We start from the raw sequence: 27444 nt of genomic DNA, 5'->3' as shown, positions 1-27444 counted from the left end.
ACATTAAAAGGAGGTCCTTTCCACTGTTGCCACTTGCTTGCTGAGGAGGAGGGGTTGTCTGTAAAGTAAATTACTCATTGCAATATGCTGAGTTTCCTAACATAGATGCTTTTGACCTGCAACTGCAATTTCTAAGCTGGAACTTATACCTGTAATATGTTGGTTCATTTCATTTAGTTTTGGTTTGTTTATGTTAATGTCCAACCTCTAGATTTTACTTTATACCTTGGTACTTGCAATGGTGCACCTTCATAGACAGGTTTCCTTTGGGAAAAAAGAGATAAAGGTTGAATAAGTAAAATAAGTTGGAAATATATAGCAGTGTAGCAAAATGAATGATAAAGACTGCTCCACTAAATTAGGTGATTTCTAGTGCATGCTGGGAAAACAAAGAAAAGTGGGCTCAGTATTATTGTTTCCCGTTGGAAATAGTTAGAATTTAAGTGAAAAAATTACGCTTTTCCCTGCAAAAATTCAATTTATCCACAGTCATAAGCACAGGTCCAACCAACAAAAGAGCACTCCTGACAGGACCAAGGAAAATTAAACTGTTTTCCTCCAAACTGAGCTGCAGTTCACCCACTAGAGCATTTGTTTTAAATGACATTGAAGCAGCTTGTGGTGGTGTGTCCGGCCTCCTCCTTCCCCATTCCCAGAGACTCCAACATCAACAAGCTAACTTCCTGCTGTTGAGAGGACCAAGCCAGTCCTCGGTTAAATTTAAAACTGGACGGGGTTGGCTTCCTCACAAATTTATGTTCACTTGAAAAAAAATGCACACCAACACACTCTTCAGTGCTGCAGTAAACAATGCCACCGGATTTTGGACTTTAATCTCTTGGGTCTTGCTTCAGAATGGAAACAGACACACAACACAGAAAAATCATCCCCTCCATAGTCCTGATGTTTTCTTGTGAAAATCACTGGTGAGGATGTAGCATCTGCCAAGTGTGTACATGTTGGGTATAACATGTACACACACAAGCATATATACCTAAGTCCATCTGGAAGCTTTCCAGAACCAACAGGGCATGAGATGAATGTGTGTTTGTCTTGTATCTCATCTGCTACGGTTCCCAGGTCTTTTCTGTCTGTCAATTACATACATATAAACAAATGGGTTTGCACTAAACACTGGACCACACTCCATATATCCCCTAACCCTAAATTAACATGAATGTAATTGGCCTGAACTCTTGAACAGTGTGTAAACGGAAACGGCTGACATTTTTAAAAATACACCTATTTTCTTTCCTGCAGCTAGTCAGATGAGAACGTTGATACCATTCTTGGTTCTGCAGGGAAAAATTTAGCTCTTTTCCACACTGTGACATATGGAGACAGAATCGGAGGTTGAGAAGTGATGTGGCTCTCAGCCAGCAGCCGAGGAAGTCGGACTGACATCTTTACATAACATCTTTACATACCAAGGTGGAGCAACAACACCAAATGTTTGTTTTTTCCTGATTACTAACAATGGCAAAGAATTATGCTTAATAAATGAGACAAAAATGCTGTTTTGTCTGAGGTGGTGAAAGGATGATGGCTCTAAAAAGATCAGATCATGTATTTCTTCTGCCAACTTTGAAAAGATCAGCCCTCCTTCTATAATGCTTTCAATCTCCAAACGTTGGAATGCAGATCTTGGATGGCATCACTCCCCACATACTTCCTGTTGCTGGTTATGCATTCAATTGAAATAAAAACATGTTCCTAGATAAGGGTGGTACAGTACTATATGTGGCTGCGTAGATCACAACAGAAGTGCAAAAACAACAGTTTATTACTGCAGCCATTACTGTGTTTTCACAAGCAGCAGCCATATTGGATTTTGAGGCCAGGCTTGATGAGTAACTTCTGACCTTCTGACCTCATTTGTTGATTTTTCTGACTTGGAGCTCTGAAAACATTTTTTTTCTGAGCGTAAATTTAAAGCAGCTTGTCAACAAATGCAAACTTTGACACTGATATAAAAACAAATCGTTGCATTGCTTTTGGCATGGATGAAAATTTCCAATATTTTCATTCTTATCCTACTCTGTGATTTCAAAACAAACATCAATATGTTCCTGCTTTTTATTTAACTATTAACAACATGTTTCCATCCAGTGACAGCTATTTCATCCTCATAAGACCAGCTGCTATTTGAATATATTGTTTTGAGTTGACTGTACACAATGTCCTCACTCCCAGGGGATCTAGAAAATAAATTACGACACACATTCTGTGTCCTTGCTTCATTCACAGTCAGCGATACGTAGAAAAGCCGCCATCCGGCCCCGTCCCTTCCTCTCTTTCTCTCCTGCTGTCTATTTCTGTATGTTGGTTCCAGGCGGGCGATGAGTCTGACCCTTTTGATGACCTCCCAGCCTTAAAAGAGAGGAAGAGGGGGAGGAGAGGAATGAGAGCAAGAGGAGGAGAGGACAGTGGGAAAAGGAAGGAGGCCGGAGAGACGTGAGGATCAGCCCAGAATGAGGAGAAAGGGACAGGCATAGAGCTTGATATGTTGACATTAATTTCTTATTTCTCGTGGTATTTTCATCTCACTTCTCTGACATGATTCATTGTTTTACTTTTATTGCCTGCTCATTCTTTAGAAAGTCCTGCTGGAAAAACTGAAAATCTTTTATGGTTCTAGTTGTGCTCTAACCGTGTTCTTGGCTAAATATCCTTCCTCTCTCTCAGTTGAACATCCCAAGTCCATCAATATTCCTGCCTCAGGTTAAGCAGAAACAAAATAAGTATGACTTTGAGAGTGAATTTTCACCTTTCCACAGTTTTCTTGATGTCTTGATTTAACTCAACTGAGGGAACAAAGTGTAAGCTTCTGACAAGATGTTTCCGTTCCAAACATTCCGGAATGTTTCTTTCCAAAATTTTCCAAAATTATTTCCGGAACAATACAGCATTTTTCCTTCTGCTACAGTACAGTAGCTACGGACTCCTGCAGATTGTCGTTCAGTCACATTTCTTCACTGATTGCAAATTCGATTTTTTAGCATTATACCCTCATATTTCAAAATGACCATTAATGTAGTACAGAATAACGTGGAAGCCAGCCTGAAGGTCTCGACCGAGGCATTTATTGAATGTCGTTTAAGATTTGTGAAGTTTGAAAGGAATTATAGGTTCTGTTTGTTTTAGCTTTTTCCTTCTAGTGTTTTTGGTTGTTTTATGTTCTTCCTTGTCACCCTCCTCCATCACCCCTGAGGCTTTGTGGTTTGCTTCAATCACAGAAAACTGAGTGGAAACACATGGAGCCTCATTTACTGAGAGATTCCCAGAATTCCTGCCTGTGAGGTCACTCGGTGTCTCCTCTGTGAATCATTCATGACTTTCTCCAATCGGAAATGGAAAGAAAATCTGTCGCTTCTGTGTATTAGCGTTCACTGGGACATAGTTAAGACTAAAGAATTTCAGGGATTTTTCTTGTAGATAAATGACAGCAGGGTTTAACTAGCTACTTTGGGAAATGACAGGATAAAAAGAAAAATGGGGTTGGGACTGCCAAAAAGACTAATATCGGACGGAAGTCAAACTGCTTTCTTACGGATTTCTTGACAGGCTTGACATGGCACGGTAATCATTACCCTCCATGGGAATTACTTCAATGATGGGAACGGTAACTCCAGGGTTTTCAAACTCTGGTTCCTTTTTGTGTTTTAGATTTAGTTGTGTGGTGTTTGCACATTGGCCCCATCCAGCATAGGTTTTCTTCAGGTACTCCATTTTTTGCTCAGTCCTAAAAACTGCATGTTTTGAGAATAGGAGTTCCTGAATTGCACTTTGGTAAGAGTATGTAAGGATAGTTTTTGCTTTGATTGCTGTAAGTGTTGGCCCTTTGACTAACTGGTGACCTATCCAGGATGTACCCTGCCCCTCTCCCACTGAACACCAGAGAAAGGCTCTGGCTCCCTAAAACAAGTGAGTATAGGCAGTGGATGGATGGATGGATGGATGGATGGATGGATGGATGGATGGATGGATGGATGGATGGATGGATGGATGGATGGATGGATGGATGGATGGATGTGTGCTAGAGCACTTTCTAATCATAATCATGACACTTTGACCCACATTCACCCAGTTTCACTCTCAAACATGCAAATGTTCATACACCAATATAGAGGTCTGTTTAAAGGTCAGGGTTAGGAGTCTTGCCCAGGGGAACACATTAACATGTGGTAGGGGAGGATGCTAGAATCGACCTCCAACCTACTGATTTGCAAGATGACTACCCTTCCAACTGAGCCACAGTCATGGATGTGTTTTAGACACTGTCTTAGTCAGAGCAATTTATATCTTTTTCTGCTTATGCATCTTGTTTGTAAGAGTATCCTCAGTCTAGTTACCATGTCCATTATTTAGGAAGCAGAGTCTGAGAGACTTAAAGGGTGACTACATCACCATGGTAGAGGTCACTTTGGCAGCTAAAACACTTCCCAGTAGCAGAGGTGCCCAAAGTGGGCCACTTCTGCTCTGAGATACTGGAGACTTCAGATATTCTGGACCTTTCATGGTTTGCTTGCTTCTTCAATGAGGTATCAACAACTGGGAGAACACCTGTAGAGACCTTAGTGATGGTGTTTCTACCTATCAGTGGATTACACAGCTTTTCCCTTGGAAGGTTTATGCTTCATTGTTCAATAGTAGGATCCAACTGATGGTTGAACCTCAGCGTCAAGGGAAGCAGCATGACTTTATTCTCGGTCATGGAACATTAGATCAGATCTGTATCCTTGGGAAGTGTCTGGGGTGGTTCATGGTAGTTGGATTTTCAAGTCCTCATTTGTTTTGTGGAGCTGGAGAAGGCTCATGACCTTGTCCTACTTTGTGGGAAATGTTGGGGTTGCTTTTGGGGGTGATCCAGTCACTGTAAAAAGAAATAAAGAGTTGTGTTTCCACAGTGGGTTTTACTCTGCCCCATGTAACCAATCCTGTTTGTTGTGTCCAGGATCTCAACACATGGGTCATGGAGAAGAGGGTTTATGGTTTGGGAACCTCAGGATCTCATCTTTACTTTTTACAGACGATGTGGTTCTATTGGCATCTTCAAGCAAAGACCAACAGCTTTTACTGAGGACGTTTGCAGTCAGGTATGATGCAATCGGGATAAGAGTCAACTCCTCTTAATCAGAGGATATGATTCTCAACTAGAGGAAGGTGGGACACTCCCTTTCTGGTTTCAGAATAGTCCTTTCCTCATGCGTTTGAATGTCTGTAAGGGAATAGTCTTGGTTATTTTAGGGGAGGCAGCTCCAGTGTGTTTTTACCTCAGAAAATGTGATACCTGTGGACCTAATTTCGCATTCAGCAATGTTCACTTTTCCATATCTGTCCATTGAAAATTTGCTCATTGTGAGGTACCTTGGTGTCTTGTTTATTAGTGATGGGAAGATAAAGTGGGAAACAGATAGAGGGATTGGGATAAAGTCCACAGTAATGAGGATGTTGCTGTGTGCTCAGTCAAAAGGGGATGGTTGGGAATTACAGGTTCATCTAGGTCCCATTCCTTTTTAAGGGTCACGTGATAAGGATCATGATCGGAAGGGTATGATTCCATATACCAGCTGCTGAAATGGTCTTGTTTGATTGAGGAAAAACTCTGCCAACAATTACAGACACCAAAGACTCAAATAAAAAGATTTATTGAAAAGAATATTTGTGAAGGAGGTACATGTTATTGCATGAAGTACTAAATTAGATAGACCAGAATTTTGGTGAGTGGGAGGTAAGTGGAATCTAATCAACTAATATCAGGAGGCCGGCCAGAGGAGCTCTGAGGAGATTTACAGAAGTAAACCTGAGAGATTTTCTCCAGAAATCGAAGGAGTAGGAAGGCACATAGCGTGAAACACAAGAACTCAAGCATGAGATAGACTGCTTTCCCGAAAAAGGAGAGACAACTCGGATTAAGGTCAGAACTGAGAGAACTTGGAATGCAGAGAAGGTAGGCCTGTTTACCAGCTCCTATTTAAGCTCCTGCTAATCGGTCCTGATGCACTGCAGCTGTGGAGCCACACCTGCCAGTCACATCCTGCAAGAAAGAGGTAGGAGAGACACAAACCTGCACACAGATCTGAGAATATGACAGAAATGCCTTCCTCCTCGGGCATTTGATCAGAATGCCTACTGGATGCCTCCCTGTAGTGGGTTTCTGGTAACCTTTCACTGGGAGCAGTCCCCCAAAGGTGGAGCAGGAATCCAGAAATTCTTCTTCTGAGTTCTCAGTCTTCCATGGCCTAAAAAACCTTCAGATACCCCAGGAGGACCTGGAAATTGGTGCTCAGGAGAGGAATCCCTGGGATTCCCTCTAGCAACTGTTTCCTCAGCAACCTGATTGAGCATAATTAGATGATAGTAGATGGATGAATGGTTTTTAGCTGCTTGAAATGTAAAACACAAATATTCTCTGAAACAAACTCTTAACAAGTACATCAACTAGATCATTTTCCCACTTGAATACATGCCCTGAATTGGTACCAAACTTTACACAACCACTTGAAACAAAGTGACACCACTCGTCTTAAGGTTTTAGCTCTGATTGTTACCCTTAACCGTCTGCATGTGCCAGCGGCAGATACGCAAACTTTCTGGGAAGCCGAATGAAGCTGATTCAACTGTGGGACTTTTTTCCCACTAATCACAAAATCTTTTATTGTGAAATCTATGGTTTCATAGTGAAAGATTAATTATACCTGGGCTGAATGAGCCTGTTTCACAATAACATGAAAACCTCAGAGGACGAGCTGACTTGTGTTCCAACATGTTTTTTCAAGCAGTAGGACAAGGTAAGTCCTGTTTCTCCTCTTTTATCAATAACTTTTAGAGGAAAAACTGGAACAAAATAGAAGTTTTTGGTGTTTCTGTTTTTAATAATCTGTGTTTCTGTTTTTAATAATCGTTCTAATGACACTGATCACTTCCACAGAGCTTGGACGGTTCTCAATTCTTGTTTGGGGTGCACACAGACCCAAACCTCCGCCCCCCTCCACACAGAGCTGGAGAAACATCAACCCCTCCAGGGGCCTTTGCATGGTGTACCTCCTGGGGTGGGAGGCCTTCTGTGGGGCCTGCAGGACTGTATTTGTGGTCATCATATGGACCCACCTCATCTTGCTTTGATTAGCTGAGGTCATTTATGTTTGTAATTCCTGCTGTGTGATATAACCACAGCTGTCAAAGGAGTTGTGTAACTTTCTTCTTATCTAGTTCACACATTCCACCCTGTGTGCAGAGAGCGAGAGTGATGAACAGACAAGCAGAGATAATGTAGCTATGTTTGAAGTCATTTCTTAGCTGAAGACACATCACAAATCAAGCAGGAACAGGATGCACCATGACCCTGGACAAGGTCACAAGCAATAATGCAGAATTCCCAAGACTCTTTTTGCTTGTCCTGTAACCTTGGAAGAAGTTAAAGCTGAGAGAACAGTTATTGCACCATGCTGCTTCAGCGAAACATGCATGCCGAAACCTGAGTACAGAAGGGAATGGGTTTAATTTGCCTTGAAGCATCCTTCAGGGGCTCTAAACAAGACACGTCTGCAGTGTGACCTGCAAACAGCTTGCATCTGCATTCTCCATTTGTAAAATCATCATTACCTCACTGTAATTGCTCTCAGCAGCAGCAGCAGCAGTCCTGTTGGGGCCTTCAGAGTGTGCTTGCATTGTTTTTTTTTTTTGTTTGCTCTAACAAGATTTGACCATGCAGGCAAATAAAGATTTTAGGGCACATTTAAATGCAGAATAACTACTTGTAATGGCCAGACTGCATGACTCTGTGGAAAATGGAGGGAAATGTTGTATTGGACTGAGCCAGATTTAGCTGCTCCATAACTGCCATCAAATATTTACATGTAAAGCAGCAGTTTTCATCTCAGGATTTAAAGTTTGGAGCTCAGAAATTCTGTTATAAAATAAGTGAATGAGTGCAGCTTTCAAAGCATTTCTCGCTCAGAAGTTATTTCTAGACAGACGAAATCCCTTCAAGTCCTGGCTCGGCCAGTTCTGGTTTGGATCATGAACAGTGGGTCTGTGTATTTCTGCCTGCTGCTAATCAAATTAAAGCCCACAGCTCTCCTCACCTCACTCAATCTGTCTCAGCAGGACACCAGCAGTAAAACGGCTCCCTAATTACCCTGAAGGAAGTGGACCAGAACAATGTACACCATCAGTTTTACTTCTGTTGGAAACAATTAAAAGAAAGCAGCGTAATTCCCCTTCCTCTGATTACAGTTGGGAGTTAAATTTCCTTTCTTTGGTCAAAGGATTTTTCACCCTTTGACCATTATTTGCTTCACATGTGTTTAATAAGGAGACAGTAATTGTTTCTGATCAGTTTTGATTTGTTTTTATCAATAACTTTTGGGGTTTGATTGGTTGTCACAGGATTTCTAGCCTTGCTCCTGTTCCAAAGGTCTGACAAGTCAAGTTAGCGAATGTTAGGTAAATCTAAACCGGAAGCAGTGAATGTGGTTCTTCAAAATAAAACAACACTTTTGGATTGCGTATTAAATGTGTTGTTTGTATTTCTTTATACATGTAATATATAGGGGCTGCCAGGTGACCCAGTTGGTAGCCCTGTTGTCTTACAGCGAAGAGGTCTGGCTTCTCTGCATGGAGTTTGCACGTTCTACACACACATGCATGGGTTCTCTCCAGGTACTCCAGCTTCCTCCCACATTACAAAAACATAAGAAGTTAATTTGTCTCTCTAAATTGCCATTAGGTATGAGTGTGTGAGTTTTGTTTGTAATTTTGCTCTTGGAGGCCCCAAGGTTTAAAGCATTTTAAAGTGTGTTTATTCTTGTTTTTTTTTTTTTTTTGATGTTTAGCCTTATCTATGATGAAGAAATACCTGTCTACTAACAGTAAGCTATGTTTCTTTGTGCTTCATAGGAGCTCCTGAGGTGTTGTCTGGCTACAAGGTGTACACATATTTCCCTGATTAAACACACCTGATTTAATAGAATGTGTGATCATCAAACTCCTGTACAACCTGCTGACTAGCTGAGAGGTTGAGGAACCTATTTAAATCAGGTGTGTCGGAGCAGGACAAGTCAAAAACACACAGAACACTGACTGAAATTGCTATCCTCTTGTCCGGCAATTTCGTGAACTGCCTTGAGGTCCTATGGAACATGTACGGTCAAAGAAATGACCAGAAATTCAAATCCTGTACATGGTCTATGACCATATACACTCCTGGGAAGATTCTTATGGAAGCAAATTGTTACCATATTTCAAATGAAAAAGCATTTTCAGAAATGCTTTTTCATTTTAAGAATGTGGCTGCACTGTTTGACTCATAAATGAAATTAGTAAGCAATAATCCTATTTGCATTTTAATTTTCTTCTTCAAGACTGCTCATTCTTTCACTTAATTAAAATGAAAAAGAAAAAGACATTTGAGATTTATTTTTCAAAATGTACTCCAGCAAATAGATACCAAAATTCAATTTGAAATGTAAAATTTGAAAATGAAAAAGCATTTCCAGAAATGCTTTTTCATTTTAAGAATGTGGCTGCACTGTTTGACTCATAAATAAAATTAGTAATCAATCATCCTATTTGCATTTGCATTTTCTTCTTCATGACTGCACATTTTATGCCATAATCAAAAAGAAAACAAAGCAGATATTGCTTTTTCGTTTTCGTGGTCTGCCCGCAAAGTACTGCCCAGAACTAGAAAACGAAAAAGCATTCCAAGCTGCGGGCGCAGCAGAGTGACGTCAGCAGCCGCTCTTCCTCAGCTCCATGCTGACCAAGCTACCCATCTTGTTCGGTAGGGGGCGCTGTGCACGTCTGCATTGCATTACATTGCAAACGTGCCGAGAAATTGATTGAATTGCAGCAGGGCCGAGCTCAATTTGTGGCAGTGGCAGGAAGAACTGGTCATCTCAAATGTATTTTTCTTTTTCATTTTAATTAAGTGAAAGAATGAGCAGTCTTGAAGAAGAAAATTAAAATGCAAATAGGATTATTGATTACTAATTTCATTTGAGTCAAACAATGCTGCCACATTCTTAAAATGAAAAAGCATTTCTGAAAATGCTTTTTCATTTGAAATATGGTAACGATTTGCATCCATAGGTTCTCTGATGTTCCATTGTTCTCCATTTGTGAAAAGTGGTTCTCACTCTGGTTCTCTGGAGACCCAAAGCCTTAGAAATGGCTTTGTTACACTTTCCACGCTGATACATGTCATTGGCTTTGTTTCTTGTCTGTTGTATTTCTTTTAACCAGGGCATGATTTGTCGCTGTTTGAGATCTTTTAGCCTACTTCATGTTGTCAGAGAGGTACTAGTATATAAGGGATTTCTTGATACTATTGGTTTGGCTGGGTGTGACTTTTGAATTTGAAGCTATATTAAAAATGTGGTTAATCAGAGTTAAATCATGATTTAATATATTTTCACACAGTGTCAGTTATTCAGGACACAAAATAATTAAAAAACTGTGTTCTGTATTTATTCTAGTTATAATTGTCTAACATTAAAAAAATTTGATTAAAATGTGACAATAAGCAGAACAGAAGAAAACTTCAAAGGAGAAAACTTTATTTAGGACAAAACATGATTGTATGAGTTTTACTTTGAAATCTTATACCGGATGTTCACGTCTGTCCATTTGGCTGACCTGATTAAACGCCTCTCCTTCAGTCCCGAAGCTGATCCACTTTAACTTTCTCAGAGACAGTAATAACAACCCGTCAGTAAGAGGTTTATTCCCTGCCTGAAGCTCACCTCCGTGTCCGTGGACTGTAGGACTTAAAACGGCCGTGATTTTCAAGGAGAAGAGACAGAGCCGCTTTTTATTCTGGGGGTAAATATCACCTTGACATTATTTTTTTCTTTGTTTTGGAGGATTTTGTTTAACACATTAAAATGTAAGGTCGGTGGCCGCTGCTCAGCTTCTGAATGGATCTTTTGTGTCTCTATTATGTAAAGAACAAAAAGAGTAAAAAGTGACCCGTGTTACATTTTATTTGTTGGCATAAAAGCTTCTGGTAGGCTGCGTGTGACTCCCTTTGTGCGCATCCACATGGATAGGAAAAGTCTCAGCTTTACACCATTCCATGTGTGTTTATAAATAAAATGTCATTTTTACAAATATGTCTGTAGTATTTAACCTGCTTACAGTCATATCTGCTCAAGGTCTGTTGTTATTATCTAATTTATAAGCAGATTTTCAGAGGCACGTAAAAGTTGGTCAGATGGGGTAAAAGTAATCCAAACCTTGGCTCAAACTTATTAAAGGCCATTTTTAGGAGTAATAATGTCAAACAAAATGTTCTGTATGTATGACTGAGTGGATCTTTCCTAAAAGGGGAATGTTTGTTCCACTGAAAGCAGTCAGTTGTGGAGACTTCAAGAGGACCTGCAGATGATCTCAGAGGCTGCACTTACATAACACACACTGTTTGAGAGCTGTGGAAGTTAATTAGACTTTGACTTTGTTCCTCTGATCACAGCCTTTTATCTGAATGCACTCCAGAAACAGCTGGGATCAGTAAAACTGTCCCAATTAGCAAAGGCAACAAAGCGAGACCATGGAAAACTCAAAACCTGCTCTCCGACAGGTTTTGCAACATGAAGGCAGACATGATCACAATCAGAGCTGATTCAATGTGCAGGCGTATTTAGTCATCGGTTTTATGAAAAAAAAAAAACATATCCTCTGATGATATAACACTGGTCATTCTTTAAGGTTTAAGTCATTACGTTTTAATAGTTGCTTTGATACATGTATATTTAAAATCTTAAATCATAAAAGGATTAAAGATCCAATGATATACAGCAGTGAGCTAGACAGTAACCTTCATGCTCAAGTGAACTAAAACTAATTGTCATTGGAGAGCTAACGATAACATTTGTTGGCTCTGGGTCTAACACCATCGAGATTATGACCCCTGATTGGACATAATATTATCAGTCAGACGAGTCCTTATATTACATTAGATGAGTTGGTGAGTTGGTTATGCAGCAGCACTTAGTTTAGGTTGATAATTTGTTACTACTAACTTTTTAATTTTCTCTATTTTAATTTTGATTCATATGTGGGGATGTCGTCTATGTCACCTCCAGTCCACTAGGGCCGCTGCTTTTCTGCAGGCTGGTGGGAATATGCATAGACATTATTACGTAGACCCTTCTTTGACTGGGTTGGCCCGCTGCTGAAACGTAATCATGTGTCCGCCATATTGCTGGAGGCAAAGCTGCGATGTGAACTAATACAAATGAAGGGACTTTATTTCATGAAGCACATTTTAACAGAGATTTACGTTAATGCCTCACCTTATTTATTCACACACACACTTATGTTCATAGGTATGACGGAGAATCAGGGCCAGGCTAAGATATTTTTTTATTACAAGAATAAAGTCTGAATTTTTATGAGAACTTTTACAACAAAACGTAACTTTCCATGATTTGGTTTGGACACCTAAACGGTCCGAACCATGCTGCACACTTAAGAGGCATTTTGGCGCTCATAGTTGACTCCACAAAAAATGTCGGGGACGTCGGAACGCCGTTCAGCGTCCGATAAGGGCGTATACCAGTGGCGATTGCTCTAAGACTGCAAAAAAATGTCAAAAAATAAGTGAAAATACATACTGTTGTGTGTACATGTCACTGACTAAATATGCGCTACAACGCGCTCAACCTTTGTTCAGAATCAGCTTATCTCTGGTAACGACGTGGCTTTCTTCTCACTCATTCCCGCAGCTTCACAGCTTTAAACTGAGTTCAATAACGAAGCAGAAATGCTGGGGGTTTTTCCCGCCCATCGGACGCTCAGCGTCTCTGGGGGTCTATGGGGCAGTGGGCTGGCCCGGATGCTCAGCTTCTGCATGATGATTGGATGATGTGTCTGAGGCTGAATTCCTTTTTGATTGACAGCGAAATGAGCGAATCAGCGATCTTGAAATAGAGCTTCCCCTCCTTGAAAGACCAGCATCCGCCACCGGCGTCTATGTGTTCATGTCTATGGGATTATGCCCCTTGTTTGTACTAGAAATCAATTTTTTTATGGATGGGAAGCTACTTTTTATTTTATTTATTATTATTAAGTAAGTACAATATAACGATGAATTGAGAAAAATCTGAAAAGGGAAAAATTACACAGTAAACAAATGAACAGGAAAAAGAAACATATTAAAGAATAGGAGCAAAGGTAACAAAGAGAGCTTGAAGGGTACATATGAAACAATTTTGAAGAAAATTTACCGTAAGCCGTGAAGATACTAAGGTCACCGAGGCTTTCAGATTTGTTGAACCTTCCAGAGTTCCAAGGTAGGTTCTCAATATAGCCTTGAATTAAAATATATTTGGTTTTGTGTTCGACCATTAACATTTATGAATATAAGATTTTCCAAATAAAATAAAACAAATTAAGGAAAGAGACTTGGTCAAGTATTTTCTTTCACCAAAGAAGATGTCCGTATAATGTAGCCACAACCGATTGTAATAAATATTCAATTTCAGTCCAAAAGAATTTAGCAAAAACACATTTATAGAAAAGATGGAAGATTCTTTCAATAATGTTTTACAGAAGGTGCAAGATTCATCCAATGAACTTTTATATCTATTAATAAATTGATTTGTTGGATATAATCAATAGGTTATTTTAAAATTAACTTCCTTAACCTTATTGGAAACAAGATACTTGTTAGTATAAGTCCAGTTCAATGACCAATTAATATTCATAAAGTTACTATTCCAAAACAATTGACCACAGGAGTTGCAGGACAATGAATTATGTTCCTAAGAAATTAGTTGTTACTCTTTTTATCCAAAATATTAATACCATTTATAAGAATATCTTTCTTCAGTGGAGCATATTTGGTCCATTTCTGTTTTGTAGCAGCCTGACAAAACCTGTAGGAATTGCATCAAAAACTGTGCTATATTCTTTACAGATACTGGAAAATCAAAGGTCCTCAAAAATTCATATGTAAGAAGATGGCGTTTTTCATTTACTAGTTGGGATGCATAATTAATATTATTTTGGATCCAGTTCTCAAAAAACTTTAAATGAGAAGATACATAAAGGCTCTGAGATTAGTGCGAAATGAAAGATGATCTTTAACCAGGCAAGCTCCCTCAGCACCTCTAACCTCGATTTTATATTTTGTCTGCTTTTTTGTTTAAACTAATGAAGAGGTTAACGTTGGTCATGATGGAAAGGTGTCAGAGTTCACAATGCATCGCAGTTTGTTGCCTTTGGAGCTGCCTGTCTGCAGAGCAGTCAAGGTGCCCCTGCTGATCATAATGTTATGCCTGATTTCTGTAGTTCAATTCATAAGAGACAAAACCCATTCATGAGTTCCTACAGTTTTTTATGTCTTTTTTTTAATCAAAAGAACAATTTGTTTTCTGTTTACAGCTAAAAGCAGTGACATCATCAACCATATATGGAAATGCATGTCTGGGTTTGAGGTCATTTGAGGGCATTTTTGCATTTAAAAAACTGTGGAAAGTCAATTTATAATTTATATATTCATATTTCAAATGTTGAAGATTTTTAGGTTTTCTGGGTCCACAATTTGATAAAATGACAGTTGAAGGGTAAAACATTGAGTCCCAAAACGTCTCTGTAAAACTATCTACAAAGAAAGGACTAGATGCTGTGGAGCATCTCTTCATGTTCAAGAATGAGACCGAGCTTAATAAACAGAGATGCTCTTTGGCAAGTCTGGTGTACAGGCCTCCATAGGACCAATGGAGTCAGGGAAGGAGGCTTGAGCAACCGCATTAGAAGATGCTGATCTTTCTGTTTGAGGGGCCCTGAGCAGCCGCTAGGGTCGCTTATACCTTGGGCGGGCCCTGGAGGTTTTTAAATATTAAACCGTTTGGGTGTGGGGGGCAAAACAACCATATTAACCAAACAACAAACTAAATCAACTTTACTGTAAAAAAAAGAATGGATTAACAGACAGGCTGAGTGCTTTTTTTTCCCAACTGTCACCTGCTGTGCTCGGCTACGCACAGGTCTGCAGGGGAACAACAACAATAGTGTTTGTCCCAGATGATGGTGGTGATGATGAGCTCACGGCTGGCTCAACGGGCCCGTTTCAGAAGAGTCAGGAAACAAATGGAGCCTGAGAGCAGAAACAGATGTTGGAGGATCAGCCTCCTCCTCTTCTTCCTCCATGGTTGATTGCATCATCAGAGTGTCCCAGATTCCCAGAATGCTGCTTCCAGGAAAGGTGATGCACGTACAAAAGAGACGCCAACTAACCTTCCTTCATGAGTAATTAAGATGATGTTGTAATGTAACCCTTTCAAGTCTGACACAAGGAATATTTAGTTGTTTTTAGTTTCTGTTTGTTGGATACCCTAAACTAAACAAAATGTAGTAAACATCTGGATTTCTCAGTTTTCTTTCTTGTATCAGCTTTGGTACATTAGGCATTTTATGATCATGTTTTTACTGGATTTTCACAACCAAAATCATATATTCTGTGTGCCTTAAAAAGCACATGGCACACTTAAAAAGCATCTACGTTTGGTACATCAAGGGTTTTAGGAGAATACTAACTTTGTTAAAGATGTGGGTTTTGAAAATTGTGTGTATAAAATGATACATTTGGCTTTTAGAGCCAAAGAAGATATTTTTATTTGCAGCAGCATCAGGCTGGAGGATAGATTATTGGAGTTTGTTGTCATCAAAGAGCAGAAAATATCAAGAATATTATTTTTTTTAACCAAAATTTATGCTTAGATTATAATTTATGGGTAGATTATGACAAAAATTGCATTTTGTAGGACTTTACCATTTACTCCTCTGTTTGATTGGTGCCTGTAAAGACGTTTTTGGATAAAACGTTAAACCTGGGTTTGATGTGGCAGATAAAATAGCAGATAACATCTTTTATTTTGAATCAGAGTGAAACAACTCTGTGTGTGTGATCAGTTCACAGCGCCTTTAAATTCAGACCTTAAAATAAAGGCGGTCAGCTGACTTGATTCGAGCAGCTGATGAAGATGTCTTTTCTGGCACAGAGGGAGAAATAGAAACCAACAAAGAACGAGTATTTTTTTATTTCTCTGTTTTAGAGAAATAAATTAATAATAATAGTAGCGTAGGAAGAGAAAACAGAATACAAAACCAATAAAATGGATTTCATAGGACTTTATATAGGGCATAAAAACAGAAAATAAGCAAAGATCGAATTTGGTCATAAATAAAATTCAAATTTCATCTGCTTGATGAAAATCAGCTCTTTTTGGATTTTAGTTTTTTAGCACAGATGAAAGCAAACAGATGTTGGATCAGATGAATGATCATACTTGGAAGTGTGTCATGAATTATTTGTGATGTACGGTTTAAATGCTATTTATATTTGAACACAGTTTTCCCTTCCCTGCGTGCATTTGGTTGATTGAATTTCCTCTTTAATAATAACAAAGAACCAACTTTGGTAAAAAGACATTTTATATTCAAGCTTCTTCTGCTGAGTTAACTTGCTGTTTTATTCTGACTTCTCTTTTCATGTACAGAAATATGATGCAATTACTTTTTAGTATCATTGTTTGGATGTAAAACTGAAATGTTTGTGGCTTTACAGCAGAATGTCCAAGTTTACAGGGAAACTGTTGCTTCACCACCAGTTCATCTGAACCAGTTCTGACTGGTTCTGGTGTTAATATCTCTCTTGTTGTGGTCAAACGTGTTCCAGATTTAAGTATGGGTGTGTTTATGAGCTCCCTTTAGTTAGTTAGAAATCCACATGATTCATCTGTTCCATTATTTCGTTCGGACTTGCAGAGCTTTTTTGCTCTTTGTGTTGAAAGGAGGCCTGACCCCTGATTGTGTTTGTTCTTTATGACTTTCCGACACTTGAACTGGAGTCAATTGCTGTTTTACATATTGCTGCACTGCATTGTTGCTAATTTGGGAGATGTTTGTGGAAGTCAGTCTTGAAGATCAACCAAGTTTTTTTTCTTTTGTTTGATATGTTTTTTCATGGAGGAATTAGTCCAGTTTTACAGGCATGAACCGGTCCAGCCTGCGGTTTTCTTTGAGGGGTTGTTTTGTAACAGACGTTCTGCAGCAGCAGTCTTGGAAGATCATCAGTCATGTTTGCAATAGTGTTTTATCCACACTGATCTGTTGCTTAAACTCTCTTGTTTTGTTCAAAGTTGAGTAGTTGCCCATGGCTCAACTCATGATGCAAACATTTTCTACCTTTTTGTGCCAGCTGTACACATGCTGGTTTCTTACAAAAATACAAATCACTCCTTTTTTTTATAAGTATCATTAGTATATCAGATTTTGTTTACCTTGTTTATTTGGCTATATGACTGAGACTGATTAAGAGTAAGATTTGCATACACAATCAGTTAGTCACAAGTTTCTTTAAATAGTTGTTGTGGTTCAGAAGCTGAAAACCTTGGGAAACACTACATTAGCAGATCGGAAGGATGAGGATGTTTGCAGCAGCCTTTCACAGTCCCGTAAAACTGTTTGTTTTTAGCTCCATGCTCTGTGATGCAGTTTTTTTACCTTTTGATGGAGATAAGGATAACCTTTGATAATGCATAGATTATAATAGATGGCTGGTTATGAAGAAGCTGGATGGCCAAACTGCTGAGGAGGCAGGCAGCTGACTGCTTCTGGTCCACAATCTAGTCTTGCATTTGGAACAGATGAGAGGGAAGCCTTTTCCAGATCAGAGTACCACCTCCAGCTCTGAGCCATTTACCCTAAATTTCAAAATTTTAAGCTAGGAAAGATGTCAACTTAAGTATTTTTTAGCTGCAATTTGGAAAACCATCACGAATCTGTGATTGGGTTAAAACTATGAGCAATACGAGCCAAAAACATAATTTTGGCAGCATTTTAAGAAGACATCTAGAAGGTGTTCAGTACTGTGTTTGCAAGACTGGTTTATTAGGATACAAACCAGCAGGAATAAACTTTTTTAAGCAGTTATTCCTTTGCTTTACTCATGTGGCAGCCATATTGGATGTTGAGGTTGATGCTGGTGGAAAAACTACCAACCTCCTTCCTGTGGATTTTCCTGACTTTAAAATTAGAAACTGAAGACGTCCAGCAGCACTCCTATTAGCTAGTAGGCTGTCAGTCCTAACTTATTCCAAACTTATATATGGGGTGCCATTTGTAAAATTGACAGCAATATTTGCGTTATTTAGCCTGTCATAAGAGGAAAAAAATGGGGTTCATTTTTCAAAGTCTGATTTTCACATTGTAATTCATACATTTATAAATGTCACAGTTCCAAAATATTTTGTTTGCAAACAACATTTTTTATTTGGAGCCAAATAATATAATTTGCTAGCTAAATATTAAACTTGCTAACTAAACATTAAGTTTGCAAGCTAAAAATTTAATTTGTAAGCAAAATATTTAACTTGCTAATTAAATATTTAGCTTGGAACTGTGACATTTATAAATGTAAAATATTGCTGACAGTTTTTGACTGTGTAACTTTGCAAACGGCACCCCATACATATGCATAATCGTTATATTTACAGCATGAACATATTGTAAGGTTTGTCTTTAAAAAAAGGTTGTGAAACTGACCCTGAAGACCAGGAACTTGTTTATGAAACATTCGATTAAGGAGAAAAAAGTTATTTTATTGCACACACAAACTACTTTGTTGACTTTGTTTTTTGGTTTTCTTGTTTCACTTTCCACAAATTAAATCTTCTAACTCGGATCCCTTGCAGGGCTTAGCATTAGCTTTAGTTATCCGTTCCAACACCAGCCGTGATGCGTCTTTTGGATCATTATCAGTTTACAACAACCAAATTTATCAACGGTTCAATCATCTAGCTGTTGATTTTATGTGAAAACAATGTGGGTTACATTGATAACTGGCGAACATTTTGGGGAAAACCTGGTCTGATCCGGAGAGACGGCATCCATCCCACTTTGGATGGAGCAGCTCTTCTTTCTAGGAATCTGGCCAAATTTATTAGTTCTCCAAAACTCTGACAACCCAGGGTTCAGACCAGGAAGCAGGGTCATAGTTTAACACTCCTCTCTGCAGCTTCTGTACTGCTACCCAACCATCACCCTATTAAGACAGTGTCTCGCCCACGGCCAAAATTGAATACATTAAAAAATAATCTAAAAGAAGGAAATCAGGAAAATCTAATAAAAATAAACACAACTCAGACCGAAAAGAAAAATAAAACACTTAAATGTGGCTTACTGAACATAAGATCTCTCTCTTCAAAGACATTGCTAGTTAGTGACCTGATTTGTGACAATCAGATTGATTTACTTTGCCTCACAGAAACCTGGCTGCAGCAAGAGGATTGTTACTATAAATGAGTCAACTCCTACTAATTATTAAAATTTTCACATTCCTCAAAATACTGGGCGAGGAGGAGGAGTAGCAACCATCTTTCAGTCGGATTTATTGATTAGCCCCAGACCAATCAATAGCTACAACTCTTTTGAATATTTAATCCTTAGTTTTCCTCATCCAAATTGCAAAGCACTAAAACCTCTTCTGTTTGTTGTTTTGTACCGTCCACCAGGCCCTTACTCTTAATTTTTAGATCAGTTTTCAGACCTTTTATCTGATTTAGTGTTAAATACAGATAAAGTTATTACAGTGGGGGATTTTAATATTCATGTAGACGCTGAAAGTGATAGCCTAAATATAGCGTGTAATGCTATCTTAGACTCAATTGGCTTTGATCAAAACATTAACAAACCTACCCACCTTTGTCTTCATTCTCTGGATCTTGTGCTGACATATGGCATTGAGTGTAAAGACATAACAATATTCTCTCTTAACCCTGTCCTGTCTGACCATTTCTTAATAACCTTTGAGTTTAATTTAACCGAGTACTCCACACCTGAAAGAAAATTTCATTATAGTAGATCATTATCAGGCGATGCTGTAACAACCTTTAAAGAATCTGTTCCACTTTTAATTTCCTCATTATCACTGAAAAGCACAGTGGAGGGCAATAATTCTGTTTCTGCCCCTTCACAAATTGATTCTTTTGTTCATAGTGTTCACTTCATTATTGCGTGATGCATTAGACAATGCAGCCCCCTTGAAAAAGAAGGTAATCATTCATAGGAGGCTAGCTCCTTGGTTTAATTCAGAGCTGCGTACTTTAAAGCACAATGTTAGAAAATTGGAGAGAAAATGGCGCTCTACACACCTAGAGGATTCCTACTTAATCTGGAAAAATAGCCTACTGTTGTATAAAAAGACACTTCGCCAAACCAGAACAGCTTATTTCTCATCATTAATAGAAAAGAACAAGAATAATCCTAGGTTTCTCTTTAGTACAGTTGCTAAACATACACAGAGTCATAGCTCTGTTGAGCCATCCATTCCCTTAGCTCTAAGCAGCCATGACTTTATGGGATTCTTCTTAAATAAAATTGATTCTATTAAAAAGAAAATCTTTGACATACTCCCGAAGATGATTACTTCATCCTCAGCAAGTGAGACAACATTGGAAATAACTGCAGAACCTGATTTGTGTTTGGACTGTTTTGATCCTGTGAAGCTTCCTGAGTTATCAGAAATATTAGCTTCATCTAAACCTTCAACTTGTATGTTAGACCCAATCCCAACCAAATTATTTAAGGAAGTGTTCCCTCTGATTACCAGCTCCATTTTAGATATGATTAATCTATCTTTAGTAAATGGATATGTACCACACGTTAGCTGTAATTAAACCTTTACTTAAGAAACCTTCGCTTGATCGAGATGACTTGAAAAATTACAGACCTATATCCAATCTTCCATTCTTATCTAAAATTCTTGAGAAAATAGTTGCTAATCAAATGTGTGAGCATTTATACAGCAATGACCTGTTTGAAGAGTTTCAGTCAGGTTTCAGAGCTCATCATAGCACTGAAACAGCTCTGCTGAAAGTCACTAATGATATTCTTATGGCCTCAGATAATGGACTTGTGTCTGTTCTGGTTCTGTTAGATCTCAGTGCTGCATTTGATACAGTCGATCATAATATTCTCTTCGAAAGGCTGGAATATGCTGTAGGGATCAGGGAAACAGCGCTAGGCTGGTTTAAATCTTATCTGTCTGACAGATTCCAGTTTGTTCATGTAAATGATAAATCATCTTTAAACTCCAGGGTTAATTATGGAGTACCACAGGGTTCAGTATTTGGGCCAATTCTCTTTACTATATATATGCTTCCAATAGGTCAAATTATTAGGCAGCATAGGATAACTTTTCACTGTTACGCTGATGATACTCATCTTTTCTTATCCATAAATCCTGGTGAGCCCAACCAGTTAGATAGACTACAAGCATGTCTTGAAGATATAAAAACTTGGATGACGTTAAATTTTTTGCTTCTAAATTCAGACAAAACAGAAGTTGTCGTCTTTGGACCGGAGTCTTTAAAAAAGAAACTACTTAGTCAATCACTTAACCTGGATGGCATTAAATTGACCTCCGGTAATAAAGTAAAAAACCTTGGTGTTATTTTTGACCAGGACATGTCATTTAAATCCCATATTAAACAGGTTTCTAGGATTTCCTTCTTTCATCTCCGGAACATTGCCAAAATTAGAAGTATCCTATCCAGGAGTGACGCTGAAAAACTAGTCCATGCATTTGTTACTTCAAGGCTGGACTATTGTAATTTCTATCTATCAGGATGTCCACAAAATGCAGTTAAAAACCTTCAGCTGATTCAAAATGCTGCAGCAAGAGTTCTGATGAAAATTAAAAAGAGAGATCATATTTCTCCTATTTTAGCTTCCCTTCATTGGCTCCCTGTTAAATCCAGAATATAATTTAAAATTATCCTCCTCACATATAAAGCCCTTAATGATCTAGCTCCATCATACATCAGAGATCTGATTGGTCCATATGTTCCTAACAGAGCACTTTGTTCTCAGACTGCAGGTTTACTGGTGGTTCCTAGAGTCTCTAGAAGTAGAATGGGAGGCAGATCCTTTAGTTATCAGCTCCTCTCCTGTGGAACCAGCTCCCAGTTTTAGTCCGTGAGGCAGACACCCTGTCTACTTTTAAGGCTAGGCTTAAAACTTTCCTTTTTGATAAAGCTTATAGATAGAGTGGCTTAGTTTATCCTGAGCTATCTTCCTTATTTTTTACCTCCGTCTTCTTCCCTCCCTGTTGGATGGAGTAAGAGGGATTCAGGTTCAGCCTAAACCGGCTCAGTTATGGTTGAGGTGCAAACACACCCTCCATTTCTGCTACCTGTATGACCCCTTCTCTTTTCCAATGGTTATAATCAGTCTGACAAAGAGAGGTATCCCAATCCTTGTGGTTTTTAGTATAACAATGACCATCAGTGGGACCCTTTGTGAGGTGCCTTGAGACGACAATGTTGTAAATAAGCGCCGTTTAACTAAATAATCTGAACTGAAACTATCTCTGTAGTTATGCTGCTATAGGCTTAGGCTGCTGGAGGACATAACGACCACTTTCACCCTCTTCGCTACATTCTCACACTACTCTCCAATTTTGCATTGTTTGCTGTTATTTCAGCTTTTAACCTTGTTCTCTCTTTTCTCTTCCTAGAAGCTACACCTGGCCTGGTTCTGTGTCTGCCTGTGACACCTTTCTGGAGAGGGAAATTGTCCGAGCTTCTGCTGGCAACAACTTAATGCTCACCCTCTACCGATGATCCACATAGCCCTGTCTTTTAGTGTTTAACCCTTTCTCTCTCCTAGACATGGCGATTGACTGAGCTTTTACTGTAACTAATTATATGTGCTCTCTTTCAGACTCTAACCTTGAAAACTGGCTCAGAGTTCATCTGTTCTTTCTTTCTAGGTGAAACGACTAAAGGAGCTACATCCATTAACATTTACTTTTCCTTCCCATAGAAAGTACTCCTGGATCAGTGCTTCTGTGTTCGTTTTGTGTCTCTGCTCTGTTCTCTCAAACCCCCAGTCGGTCGTGGCAGATGGCCGCTCACACTGAGCCTGGTTCTGGTTCTGCTGGAGGTTTCTCCCTGTTAAAAGGGAGTTTTTCCTCTCCACTGTCGCTACATGCATGCTCAGTATGAGGGATTGCTGCAAAGTCAATGCCAGTGACTGTCCACTGTCTCTACATGCTCATCCAGGAGGAGGGAATGCTGCAAGTCACTGACTGGATGCAATCTGCTGGGTTTCCTTAGACAGAAAAACTTTTTATCCAATTTGAATAAAAAGCTAACTCCGACTGCACTGTTCAATTGTTAGTATTAATAGGAATGTATGAACCTGACTGTTGTGAAGTGCCTTGAGACAACATGTGTTGTGAAGTGGCGCTATATAAATAAAACTGAATTGAATTGAATTGAAGTTAAAGAATTTAATAGAAGTGTAACTCCACATTTTTCATCCACCTTGAAACATGTATCAGTGATTGCCACCACCGTGTTTGACCACTGGTACAGTTAATTTAGACCGGATGGTTTCCTGGCACAGACCAAGCTCCTAAGGATAGTCCACAAATGTTTTATAACGTCAATGTTGGGGTTAAATGTTTTCTTGCTTCTTCCAATTAAAAGCCAGACTAAATGTGTGTTTAGGATTGTTTCTACCCTCCAGCTGGTTGGTGGAGTTGAAGAAGTGGTCAGGTCCACCTAACTTGAGACCAAGTGAAGATCAAGACTTGGTCAAGACCTGTTAAGACCAAGTACAAGACTAAGAGCACACCAATGATCATTTTCTGGCCATTTTCAAGACCATTGCTGTAACATAGTTATTGCTGCAGATGTTTAAAGAAATCCTGCCAGTGGTAGCTCATTATCAAGCTCCATGCTGGTGTGGCAGCTCTGTTCTTGATCTGCCACATTTAGGTGAATCCAAACTTTAACTTCGTGATCTTTTTTCCAATGCATCTGACAAGCTGGTAACAAGTTAAACCGACACACCAGCAACCGTTTTACTGCGGATAAATCCAGCTAAATGTTAACTGACTTAGCATTAGCTGCAGGTGTTGTACAGATAAAAAAAAACACTCCCTCTTCTTACCTTCAGCAAACTCGGGGCAACGTTGAAATTTTCAAAGTGAAAAACTTTATTGGTTTCATAACGTTTTATATTGTTTCCAAATAGCGCAGGCTTTGTCTTGTTTGAGGATGACAGTTATCTGCAGAGGCTGTTCGACTCTCTTATGTGAGCAGCTGCGAACTTGTTGAGCCTGAAGGTGTTGGTTTTTTGAAGCAGTTTTTTTTTTCTTGGTCTGCAACCTCTCTTAGTCAGCACTGCTGTTCCAGCTTGGTGGTTCTTGGGTTGTCCCTGCACATCCTAGCCAGCTTCCCTTTGTCAGGGAGGGGCAGTTCGGGCCTTCTTCCAGACCCGGGCAAATTGGTGTCACATCTAAATGACATCAACCTTCATACAGTTGTTTGAATCCATGATCTTGCAGTCTGTACTTGTTTAGAGATGGCTCACAAGACTTTCTCAACTTGTGTTAATCTACAATTCTCAGATCTTCACTGGATTCCTGCTATGTTTCAGTTTTTTCCAGGTATTGAACAATTCAATATGTGCTGTAAATTTCTTTTCATGCTTAAAAATAGAAACTACCTGCTCCACTTGATCACTTAGCAGAGGTTAATAGACGTTTGACTTGACAAGTTAAAACAGGTTCTGGAGCCTGAAGAAACCACCTATTAAAAGATTAAAGTAGCAGAGCTCATTAAGATAATAAAACCACCCTTACTATAGAATGGAAAGTCACAGATGATGTCAAATCAATTCCTTAAGGTTAAAAAAACTCTATATATAGTATTTTCCGTGAGGTTGAAGCTCCACTGTAAAACCCAACCTGATCGTGTGTGAACATTCACAGCAACTTTTCAGATGACGCTGTCATGTGATGGATACCAGAATATCATGTAGCTGTGGATAAAACCTCCACCCCCGGGGCTGTCGGAGCTTCAATCCTGCGCAGAATCGTCCAAAATGTGATCTTAAATGCTTAGGATTTTAAATGCTTTTAACTGTGAAAACAGAAGATTTGTGCAGGACATTAGTTGTTTCTTCTTCAAGTGTTTATCAAACAAGATTTCTGCAAAAAACAGAACAGTTTTCAGTTTTACATAGAGGCATTTAAATGTATTTAAATCATGAAAGAAAATTCAGATTTTAAGGGTGAGGAAAAAGTTCAGTTTCGTTGTTTATTGAATGGTGAAAACATTTCTTTGTTACAACCTGACCATGAACCCATCACATGCTCTGTGCAGCTTCAGGCGGGTTGTCTCAGGAGGTGATAACAGGCTGCACAACAGAAACAAGGCAGACACTTTTAAAAGCAAGCCTTTCTGAGGGTGCTTAGTCTTTGGGACCATTTTTCTTGCGTTGACTCAGATGTTTGCACACATTTTGGGGAATGCAGACCCCGCTCTACAAACACTGGGGTCGATCACATGTCCTATGGCTCTGAAGAGGAGGTTGTAAGTCTCCCCCAGCCTTCATTCCTGCCGCCTCCTCCCTTCTCCCCCACCTCATCTATCTCACTATGCTCTTTATTCTTCATTTATTTGAGCTTCTTTTTGATTCATTTTCCTTTTGTTTCTCTTTGCAGATCTCCATCATTTTGATGCCACATTCCTGAAGTTTGTACAGACCTCAGAGGACCAGACAGCGAACAGTGATCAGATTTTTTCATCCTTTGATGCAGTGTTTGTCTGGACATGGCTTTTCTGTCTAGGAGAGAAAAACTGTGAGCTGATTTGAGGCCAGTGCCTTTTTTCTCTCACCCCTGAGTCACATGTCAGCCTGAGAAGCTGCTACCTCTACAGTGAGAGACCAAAATATTTGCCTTGGAGAATCAACCCTGAGTGTTGACAGAGGTGTGAAATTGTGAGTTTAGTTGGATTTATCTGAATACTTTTGAACCAAAATGCCAGCAAAGACACCCATCTACCTAAAAACTACAACCCCTAAGAAAGGCAAGAAGCTGAAGCTGCGGGATGTCCTCTCGGGGGACATGATCAGTCCCCCACTGGGCGACGTTCGTCACAGCGCGCATGTAGGACCTGAAGGCGAGGGGGACATGTTTGGAGATGTTGGTTTCCTCCAGGGTAAGATGGACATGCTGCCATCTCTGAGTAAACCGCAGAACGGCCACACCCGTTCGCACAGCGTGGAGAGACATGTTGATGTGGACTTCACAGCCAAACAGGAGCCACAAAACTACGCCTACAATGGCTTCCACTACCAGCACTCCTTCAACGGGCTGCTGAAAAACACTGTTTCCATGCCGGTTTGCATCGCCCACGAGCAGGCCCCGCCCAAACCACCACGCCTCCACCTGGACGACCCTACCCCTCCTTCTGTGCATCCTCAGCAGCATCCTGAGCCGAGCCACAGACGGGCAAACGATAGCCAGCATCAGCCCCCATCGCCTGGTTTGGCTTCAGAGCCCTGCAGAGACATCTCCGTCCCCCCCACCATGCGCAGGCTCGTCCCATCCTCCGGCTCCTTCTCCGAAGTCTCCTCCGAAGACTCGATGTCGGAGACCTGCGGACCTCCTGATGTTCACCGGGGCCTCAGCCTGGATTTTGATGCTGGCCTGAGCAATGAGGATCTGAGGAGCGAGAGCAGTGACTCACCCTGCACCGCCTTCCATCCAGCGGCCATCACAGCCTCATCTGGGGTGCCACGGTCCGACTCCATGGCCAGGTTGGACCTGGATCTGGGCCCGTCCATCCTGGAGGATGTTCTGAGTATCATGGACCGCTATAAGACTGAAGACGACCGCTGTGAGCTGTGAAAACAGAACTGTGATGCAGACATTTTTATACATCTTCAGATAAATGTTGTGAGAATAACAGATGGAGGGATTCATGGATGTATTATGAAATTTTATGAAGTGCAGAACTGTTGCTGCTTAAGACACTTCTTCAGAACCTGAACCCATTATGAACCCTGACACATAACTGCCTCCATCTAAGAGCAGAGCACTTCTTGTCCCTTTCCTGCTCTTTTAATGGTTAAATATGTGGTAAATATTCCCAGACTGACCTGGGAATATTAAACAGCTGCACATGTATTATTAGAAACTACGCTGGACATACATTTCCACAGCAGAGCTTGTATTAGACTGGCTAATCAGACAGAGCTTCATGCCATCTTCTCTCTAATAATGGTTCTCAGAGCTGCAGACGAAATGTGACAAACTTTTGAAGTTATTTTCTTAGACTTCTGTCACTGCCTACTGTTGCTAAACAGCACCTACATCTTTCTGACATGTTTTTTTATCAGAAAGAAACTCAGGATGTTTTTGTTTTCATTTTTGATGGTTTAGAAGCTTTAAGTGTAAGAAAAATGCTGCTTTTTGCAGATCACTTCTGTTTAAAATTCCCTCCTGTGTGGAGGTTCTCTGTCAGCCTCCCAAACATGAACGTTCTTCCTTATCACAGTAGCCTACCATTGAAATGTCATTTATTCTGTAAATATCCCTGTAAATCTAAAATAAAGATATTTCTTATAAAGAAA

General features: G+C 39.7%; 1 protein-coding gene and 1 long non-coding RNA gene across 3 annotated transcripts; both read left to right on the top strand.

Annotated features, from left to right (window-relative positions):
• The first annotated feature begins 5611 nt into the window (after positions 1-5611).
• LOC124884418 lies at positions 5612-9055 on the top strand. The gene is made up of 3 exons (XR_007042428.1): positions 5612-6791; positions 6932-8664; positions 8902-9055. It is a non-coding gene; the product is annotated as an uncharacterized LOC124884418 (long non-coding RNA).
• A 1614-nt stretch (positions 9056-10669) lies between these two features.
• zgc:154093 (uncharacterized protein LOC777623 homolog) lies at positions 10670-27444 on the top strand. Of its 2 annotated transcripts, XM_047392831.1 has the most exons (3): positions 10670-10827; positions 14997-15214; positions 25529-27444. In XM_047392831.1, the coding sequence occupies exon 3, from the start codon at positions 25847-25849 to the stop codon at positions 26717-26719; it is 873 nt and encodes a 290-aa protein (XP_047248787.1). In that variant the 5' UTR covers positions 10670-10827; positions 14997-15214; positions 25529-25846; the 3' UTR covers positions 26720-27444. The 2 variants fall into 2 exon arrangements, with proteins under 2 accessions (XP_047248787.1, XP_047248786.1); XM_047392830.1 differs by lacking the exon at positions 14997-15214.

This window comes from Girardinichthys multiradiatus, chromosome 18, assembly GCF_021462225.1.
Source record: "Girardinichthys multiradiatus isolate DD_20200921_A chromosome 18, DD_fGirMul_XY1, whole genome shotgun sequence".
Lineage (NCBI taxonomy): Eukaryota > Metazoa > Chordata > Actinopteri > Cyprinodontiformes > Goodeidae > Girardinichthys > Girardinichthys multiradiatus.
This window is presented reverse-complemented; position numbering and strand designations above follow the sequence as displayed.

Coding starts and splice junctions, on each gene's coding strand:
- zgc:154093 (XM_047392830.1), top strand. CDS start 25,847: ATGCCAGCAAAGACACCCATCTACCTAAAAACTACAACCCCTAAGAAA.